We start from the raw sequence: 9239 nt of genomic DNA on the forward strand, positions 1-9239 counted from the left end.
CCCCCCCCCTCCCCCAGGCCCATGCATCTCCAGCTGACTGAGACTTTCCCAACACTCCAGTCTCTTCTGTGTCCACCTGCTCCCCATTCCCCATGGTGAATGAGATGGTGAACAGTTGAGACAGAAGATTTTGCCCATTGGTTGGAAGTTGTGTGCAAGTGCTGCCCAAGAAACATGTCCCAAACCGGCCTGATGGGGGTTCTGTAATTAAAGGAACCCATTTAGAGCTTTGAAGAGGCATAGCTCTTAAGCTGTAAGTCTAATTAACACGAAATGTGGTACAGCCATCCATGTGTTTTTATCCTACAAATGTGCCTCAAGAACCACTAAAGTCCACCTGATGTTCCTACTTTGAGAAACACATTTTTGACTCTCGTCCTGAACCGAAAGTCAGTTTGCAACCAAACTGTCTGTGGATCATTATTGGACCCAACTTATCAAAATGTATCAAATGTTTGTTGAAATCTTATTAAGTGTTCAAGATATTGACCAACAAGCTTCAAAAGGGCCTGGGCTGGTGCACATTTGGCCATGTATTAATGAGTAAGTTCAAACATAGCAAAACTTTGGTAGATATTATGTTTGTTAGTTTGTAAAATGATGTTAAAATGGGCCAATAGGGGACACCATACATATTTTCCATATGGGATAACAGTATAGTATTGTTGTGGAGCTTTTAAAGAAATTGGGCTTTTTTTAAGAATGGAAGCCTCTGTCTTGTTCATGAAAATGCAAAAAAGGGAGATTGGACTGCGATTTTTACGTCTAGACCACTTTGAACCAGGTCCTATCGAAAGCTTTCAACTTCTAACAGTCTGTGTAGGCCTGCTGCTCCATTCTCTCCCTACTTTGCTACAACAGTATTTCAGAGCCCCCTCTAAAGGGCCAGCTTGGGTAAATACAGGCTCCAGTTGAGTGTCTCCAGGACAAACTGCAGAGCGTGTCCCCTCATGTGTCTGATCAAAGCCAGAATCAGGGGAAACAAAAACAGATAAAATACAAACTGAGTGAAGGGAACATCTAAAAAACACCAAGCTGAAAATAACAGTGCTGGCTGTGGATACACTGGAATGAATCAGGAGTACAAAGACTTGCAGAAACAAGGTCTGCGATGCAGGCCAGAAGGGGTCTGCTAAACTTCATCTGAGTCCCACTGTGCTCACAGACTGGTCCCAAACATTTGGTCATTCATTTCACATTTTCTAAGCGGATCATTTTTATAATTATGTACGCTTTATTTATAATCCATGTTTTTATATGGACAATGAATTAAATGTGTTTGTGTAATGTGAAAGGTTTTGCTTTGAGAATGATCACCAACTCTGCAGTGTCTAGGACTGTGTTGTCGCTGCTCTCATCAACCTTATTGCTGCTCTTCACATTGGTAACAATGCTATTTGTGTGCACTTAAACCAGTGTTTCCGTTTTGAAATTTCCAATTTTGCACAATTTATAGCTAAACATGGCAAGGTGTTACTACAAAGGGATCATGACAGGAAAGGCAGCAGTAGTGACTAGCTCTTTGAATTGGTCTTCCTGTGGTTGTGGTTGTCCTTAGATCACACCCTAATACACACAGGTCATGTGTTTAACTGCGTCTTGTCAGTCCACCATCCTTAGGAATTAGGTTCCTGAGACCTAAGACCACTCCCGTCATGTAACACAGACCAGCCCCAGCTAGAACAGCTGCGTGTAACCATGGAGATACTAAGAGATCATTTATGTTTCATGGACGTTGTTCCTACTGCTTGGAGAAATATATTGAAAACACAAACCTTCGTTGCTTCTCTCCTACGCCGTAAACATTGCCTTACACTATTAATCTTGTACAATAAACAGAATAACAATAGCACTGATACTTTCCTAATAATGGCTTGCATATGGTTGGGAACCCAAGAGCTGATGTTATTAATAAAATGCTACCAAAATGACCAAAAACTATTATTACACCGGAAGGAACTCTCCCGGATGAAGTCGTACTTCTTGGAATAACACGGCCACCGTAGGAGTGGGAGGGGCTAGAAAGGAATGTTCAGTTGGTTGTCATATGCAATTTCTGCAGTTTTTGTGTCTTGTATCTTAAGTATTTTTTTTTTTTTGTAAGTTGTTTGAAATAAAACCATTCATTGAAAATCTAATGACTTGACTGCTGGACATAGTTTCAGGAACTCCAGGGTCACCAGAAATGTGTGAGACTTACTACTCTACAGCTTTTCACTCAAACCGCCTTCTTAAATTGTTTAACCCACTGGCGCCCCCCAGCGGCCAGCCCCCGCCACTACAGGGGCCTGCGCTGTGTAACCATAGACCGGTGATAATATACAGTCTATGGGTTAACGGATAACGGAGACAAGGATTGGGTGTTGGTAGTTGTAATGTTGTTGTAAATGTGAACCAGTAATGACGCCATATAGCTATGAATTCATAATACACCAGTCTATCGAATAATGACTCGGCCAAAGACGTTTCATTAAATGCATCATACAAAAAATCAACTAAACAAGATTTTTTTTAAATAAACATACATATGATAAACAACGAAATAATACAAAAAATATAATATAACACACATTACATAAAAAGTATAAAGAAAAAGAGGTACATGTAAACATAAAATCACGTGTAGTCAGAGGTTTTAGGGGAAAAGCTCTACAGTTTCAACTAGTTCAATAGATACAGTTATTAAATATAATAATGTGCTGTGTAACAATCTAGGTGACTTGAATGGAGGTTTTAGTCACATGAGAAAAGTTACAAAATTAGGAAAGACGCATAGGTTTCACGTTTCAGCGTGATGACGTCTTTGGTTTACGTAAGGACGGTGCGCAACTCCTTCTGGGTAACTGTTACGTGTGTCCTGCGCGTTGACATTGTGCTAGCGAGCTGACAGAAGAACTTGTCTCACAGGTCAGTCCCCCGGTCTTTCTCCCGCTGTGTGTGTGTCCGCTGCGGCGAACAGAAAGGGCCGAGGCGTCCGGAGCCGTCCGCTGCTGCTTCACCGGCGCCTACACACCGGGCGGCTAACGTTAGCATGGCCGCTAACGTTAGCCGTGAGGTTAGCCAAGGAGTTAACATGGAAGCCGATTAACTTTCATATGTTGTGTTTAATAGTTACAGGAACTTATTTCACATCTAATGTGTCTGAGAAAGACCATCACTGAGACATGGTAGAGCACGAGAGCTAGCTGCTGTCTGTCTGAGAAAGACCATCACTGAGACATATTGTTAGTGTAACATTAGTATAGTTACTGCAGTAACGCTGTGTATTGTTAGTGTAACATTAGTATAGTTACTGCAGTAACGCTGGTATTGTTAGTGTAACATTAGTATAGTTACTGCAGTAACGCTAGGTATTGTTAGTGTAACATTAGTATAGTTACTGCAGTAACGCTAGGTATTGTTAGTGTAACATTAGTATAGTTACTGCAGTAACGCTGTGTATTGTTAGTGTAACATTAGTATAGTTACTGCAGTAACGCTGTGTATTGTTAGTGTAACATTAGTATAGTTACTGCAGTAACGCTGTGTATGAGTAGTGTAACATTAGTATAGTTACGCCGTAACGCTAGTGTATGGTTAGTGTAACATTAGAGATAGTATGCGATAACGCTGTGTATTGTTAGGTAACATTAGTATATTATGCAGTAGTAAGCTGTGTAGGTCGTAAACATTAGTATAGTTATGCAGTAACGCGGTGTATTGTAGTGTAACATTAGTATAGTTACTGCAGTAACGCGGTATTGTAGTAACATTAGTAGTACTGCAGTAACGCTGGTATTGTTAGGTAACATTAGTATAGTACTGCAGTTAGTAACGTGTGTATTGTTAGTGTAACATTAGTATAGTTACTGCAGTAACGCTAGGTATTGTTAGTGTAACATTAGTATAGTTACTGCAGTAACGCTGTGTATTGTTAGTGTAACAGTAGTATAGTTACTGCAGTAACGCTGTGTATTGTTAGTGTAACATTAGTATAGTTACTGCAGTAACGCTAGGTATTGTTAGTGTAACATTAGTATAGTTACTGCAGTAACGCTGTGTATTGTTAGTGTAACATGAGTATAGTTACTGCAGTAACGCGGTATTGTTAGTGTAACATGAGTATATACGCAGTACCACTGGTTGTGTTTCATTAGTATAGTTACTGCAGTAACGCTGTGTATTGTTAGTGCTAAAATTGAGTATAGTTACTGCAGTAACAATAGGTATGTGTAGTTTATACCATTAGTATAGTTACTGCAGTAACGCTGTGTATTGTTAGTGTAACATTAGTATAGTTACTGCAGTAACGCTGTGTATTGTTAGTGTAACATTAGTATAGTTACTGCAGTAACGCTGTGTATTGTTAGTGTAACATTAGTATAGTTACTGCAGTAACGCTGTGTATTGTTAGTGTAACATTAGTATAGTTACTGCAGTAACGCTAGGTATTGTTAGTGTAACATTAGTATAGTTACTGCAGTAACGCTGTGTGATTGTTAGTGTAACATTAGTATAGTTACTGCAGTAAAGCTGGTTAGTGTTAGGTAACATTAGTATAGTTACTGCAGTAACGCTGTGTATTTTAGTGTAAATGTATAGTTACTGCAGTAACGCTGTGTATTGTTAGTGTAACATTAGTATAGTTACTGCAGTAACACTAGGTATTGTTAGTGTAACATTAGTATAGTTACTGCAGTAACGCTGTGTATTTTTAGTGTAACATTAGTATAGTTACTGCAGTAACGTTACAAGGTTTCCCAGGTTATAAACTAGCCGTTAACGGCCTGTCAGTCCTGGCCAGTGCTGACATTCCATACTGTGTATCACCTGTGTGTTTTCCTCATTGACAGGGCAGGATGGGAGCCTCGCTGTCCACACCTGCTGCTCCTTCAGTCAGGGCGGAGGCCATGGTGGCCACCCCCCCTCCCGGCTGCCCCATGCACCAGGAAGCCCAGCCTGGCAAAGGTGCTGCCACGGGACGGATCAGGCTATGAACTGCTCTTATGTCATGCCATGTTGTAGCGTACTGTGTGAACTTATTGTAATTTCTTTCATAGTGACTCCACCTCCAGAGTGCCCCATGCATCAAGCTCAGCCTGTGAAAGGTAGAGACTTTGAGGTCAATGCAGGTCTGGCTGCCCTGCAGCCACTCAGCAAATACACGGTTCCCTGCTGTAGCCTCTAAACAGCACTTATACAACTTTACATTTTCTCCTCTGGCCTTTCCCTTGTTTCACATCTTTCGAGTGTTTAAAGGCTGTAGGCCAGTGCTGGCTCTGCCTCAACCAGGTGCTCTTGTTTCCTGCAGCGTCTCCTCCTCCAGAGTGTCCGATGCACCAAGCAGAACCAGGCCCAGCTCACCAGGAACGGGCCTATGAGTTTGTGGAGTGTCCCATGAAGGCGGCAGAAGGCATGAAGAGTGACATCGACCCAGCAAATATGGTACCTGCATAACTTTAGTGAAGGAAAGAGGGAGGGAGTGGGTGCTGGGTGGAGGGGGAAGGGGGCATGAAGACATGTGTGATCTTGAAAGTCGTGTCTTTTGCCTAAAGACCATTGTAATTCCCAAAACGAGAAGCTAACGAGATGGAAGGTTTCTGATGTTTTGGATAACATCTGTAATGCTGTGAGCCGGCTTTAAACATCTGCACCATCTGCTCTGCTCTTGGAATGCACAAGAAGATCACCATTTTATTAAAAGAAATATTTTTCAGTTTTATTGATAATATAACTTTATCCTTCTTGTTGGGGGTTTCTCAAACTGAAGCATTAATTGGTCTTGCTGGTTATTCTTTGAACGGCCAAGTCATCACTCATTCCTTCTGCTACTGAGTGGCTTCTCTCCTTGTTCTGCTGGGGTTTCATCCAGAGTGTTGAATGTTGCTCTCTATTGTCACATGTTTAAAGATGTGGTGTGGATTGTCTTTGCTCCCTGTGTGTACAGATGCCTCCCCCAAACCAGAAACCAGCTCCAGACCAGCCCTTTGAACTCCCCTTGTCCAGACAGGAGTCCACTATTCCTCGCCACAACACAGGCAAGAAGTGGGTGTACCCATCGGAGCAGATGTTCTGGAACGCCATGCTGCGGAAAGGGTCAGTCAAAACTCTGGCTTTCTTCTTCCAGATCATCACCTGATGTGGTTTTCTAGCATGTAACATCCCATAATGCTCTTTTCAATTCGGATCACTAACTATAACTCTAGTGTGGAAACAGGTAGCATTTATCCTGCCGGCCGACTTATCTAAATATCTGCAGCTCTGGTCATGTGACCTGTAAGGTTTACTTTTACTTTTCAAATGGTAAAAGTTCTGGGTCAAATATTTTCATTGTTTATTGCGCTTAAAAACAATAGACTATGTATAAAGAATAATATTGTCAAGGGATGTAGATTTCTACAGTTTTTATTGAAATGTAGGCTACTTTCTACAGGGAGAGGGCAACAGAATGAAATCAATGCACATCATGGTTCCAATCTGAAATAAAATAGGACTATTTTCCATTCACTAAAGTGCCGACTAGAATCAAACTCACATCACGATGCGCATTAACCTGGGCCTGTTTTGGTGCAGGTCTGGAACCAGCGGACGGCTGGGGTCATGGGGGGCATCTCGATGTGCGTCTGTGGTATTTATCAGAGGGGCTGTAGCTGGTGCCCACTCATCCTCGCTGACTTGGCTTCATTTACAGTAGCCCGACCGCTGCTTACTTTTCTAAAGTCATTTACAATATTTCCCTTTTTCACCAGGGCTTGGGCTCTCACTTCCCCCCCGTAGTCTTCTACGTTCAATCAGAGCGACAACGTGACACATGCTTGTTCATAGTAGTTTTGTCATTTCTAAATGGAAACATTATTGGTCATTGTTTTTGACATTGTTACAGTTGTTAATAATAGAACGAGAGGTATGAAAGTCACTGTAACCTTTTTAAACACAATTCAAAAGGGCAGAGGGAGTTATTTCCACCGGTCACTCTCACCATGAGAATTTTCAGTCTTCATCATTTTTTTTCGGTCAGTGACCGGTAATTACCGGACTACGGAAACTGAGGTCGTACTGTTGCATAATGAAAGAGGAAAGCATTCATTCAAGACGTTTGGGTATGTGTTGGACGCCGCACGGCGAACTAAAGAAACAGAGGAGGATGCTCCATCTCTGAAGTAAATGATGAAGTAACCCCAGGAACGTGCCTGATTGACACACCGGAACATTATAGCAGGGCCATCTGTTCTTGGTCCAGCGTCGACGTTCCCTAATGGGAAACCATACCGCTTCCAAACCACTCTGAATAACATCGACAGCTCTTCCAACTCTAATTTCTCATTTGCACTCTTTGAATTATCATAAGGCTAACCTGTCATAGTTTAGTTTCTGGACAGCTGGCCCATTGCCAGAGCAGTCTGGCTGCACATGCTCAGGCTCTGACCTAATGAGAATTATTAGTATTATGTCTTAACATAATGCAACTGGATTCTTGGTTTTCTTGAATGAAAAATGCTGTATTTTTAATGAAAATCAAAATCTTTATTTGCATACTGTATGTCATGAGCTTGAATGATTACAGTGTCCCATTAAATTGGGGGGGGGGGGTTGAGACAGCACTGGTTCTGTGTGAGTCTGAGTCTCGTTTGTGCTGCAGATGGCGCTGGCGTGAAGATGACCTTGAAGCTCATGATATGACCAACATCATTAAAATCCATAACCAGAACAACGAGCAGGCCTGGCAGGAGATCCTGAAGTGGGAGGCCCTGCATGCAGAGTGAGTGACTGACGGACTGCAGCTTTCCATCCATCTGACACACACACACACACACACACACACACACACACACACACACACACACTGACAGTCATGTGACCTCATGTTTCCTCCAGTGAGTGTCCATGTGGGCCCAGCCTGAAGAGGTTTGGGGGCAAAGCCAAGGAGTTCTCGCCCAGGGCTCGCCTCCGCCACTGGATGGGGTGAGTTCCTTCACAGTGTCATATGTAGGAGTCATGGTTTGTGCTAAGATCTAACTAGATGTCATCAGCTAGCAGTCTTATTATTATGTGGCAAGAATGAAAAATATGAGGGAAAAAGACCTCAACCGCTCTGGTGACAATCTCAAATACTGCAGCTGATGGGGTTTTGTAAGTGGATCATCATCCAGTTCAGAAGCATTGACACATTATTTTACCTTCCATTCCAGAATCAGCTTATGAGACTAAGGCCCTGTCCACACGAACACAGGTCTTTTCAAAACCATAGCTTTTTTGTCCACACACAAACTCGGTGTCAGGAAAAACTGCGTGTGGACTAGGCCTAAAACCAGAGGCGTACAGCGGTCCCATTTTCATTTTGGGGCAAAGGGAACGCTGGGACAAGTTAGATCTTATGTCATGGACTTACTGTATATGGAAATAACCTTCATCCTTTCGTCAACATAATGCCAAAATAAACAGCAGGGGATGAAATGACAGCGTTTCCCAACTATTTCTGGGACAATATATGGTTGTGGTGCCGGGCGTTCTCCTGGCCCCCCCGTCCTGCTGTTTAGCTGGGAGAATGTTAGATAGATAACTTAATTGTCATTACACATGTACAAGGCAACGAAATACCGTTCGGAGCATGCCTCCGGGCCGCTGCTAATACAAGCGCCGCCACACGCACTCCCTAAAAACGATATGTGCAGACAGCAACATGGTAACACAAACATCACAACGTAACGCACAAGACAACACACAGTTCATGTGGACACATGGAGGAATTTTTTGAGGTGGCATTGAGAGGATACGAGAAACACAGAATCGAGGCAGACAGACGGATGTGGGGGCGGGATGGGGGGGAGGTGGGTGTATGGTGTGTGTGTGTGAGATAGTGAGTTGTGTGTGCAATGTGAGCGTAAAACTGTCTGTGTTGTTAAAAGCTCAGTTCATTGGCATGACCTTGAAGAGATAACCAGAGCACAGGATGAGATAGAAGGCCAGCTGCTGGTTGTTTTCCTGCTCGGGTGAAGGGTTGCGGCGAGGGGTGGGGGTAGTTTATCAGTTGCAGTCCAATTTAGGGTGACTCGGTAGAATTTATCCAAATCAATGTTCATCACTCAATTGTAACCGACCTCAGCGTCATGCGAGCATCCAGATCACGTAGTGATTTTGTCAGTCCGTCCTCCTTCTCTGCCAGACCGGTGGTCACACAAACCAACTCCACCGACTGGGCCCTGTTGGTTTCAATCCCCCTCTGCGCTTTGACGGTCCGGTCTGAGATGTTGCGAGACAGT

At 43.0% G+C, this 9239-nt stretch overlaps 1 protein-coding gene across 2 annotated transcripts in view; it reads left to right on the forward strand.

Annotated features, from left to right (window-relative positions):
* Positions 1-2789: 2789 nt before the first annotated feature.
* The window catches only part of hccsb (holocytochrome c synthase b), a 9274-nt gene continuing 2824 nt past the window's right edge, over positions 2790-9239 (forward strand). Inside the window, exons 1-7 of one of the 2 annotated variants that reach the window (XM_032503960.1) lie at positions 2790-2907; positions 4833-4947; positions 5040-5087; positions 5291-5424; positions 5927-6075; positions 7619-7738; positions 7855-7941. In XM_032503960.1, coding sequence (XP_032359851.1) covers positions 4839-4947; positions 5040-5087; positions 5291-5424; positions 5927-6075; positions 7619-7738; positions 7855-7941 — 647 coding nt within the window. In that variant the 5' untranslated portion in view covers positions 2790-2907; positions 4833-4838. Of the gene's footprint in view, positions 2908-2940; positions 3056-4832; positions 4948-5039; positions 5088-5290; positions 5425-5926; positions 6076-7618; positions 7739-7854; positions 7942-9239 lie in introns of those variants that run through there. The other variant, XM_032503959.1, reaches the window with a different exon arrangement.

Source organism: Etheostoma spectabile, chromosome 22, assembly GCF_008692095.1.
Source record: "Etheostoma spectabile isolate EspeVRDwgs_2016 chromosome 22, UIUC_Espe_1.0, whole genome shotgun sequence".
NCBI classification, from domain to species: domain Eukaryota; kingdom Metazoa; phylum Chordata; class Actinopteri; order Perciformes; family Percidae; genus Etheostoma; species Etheostoma spectabile.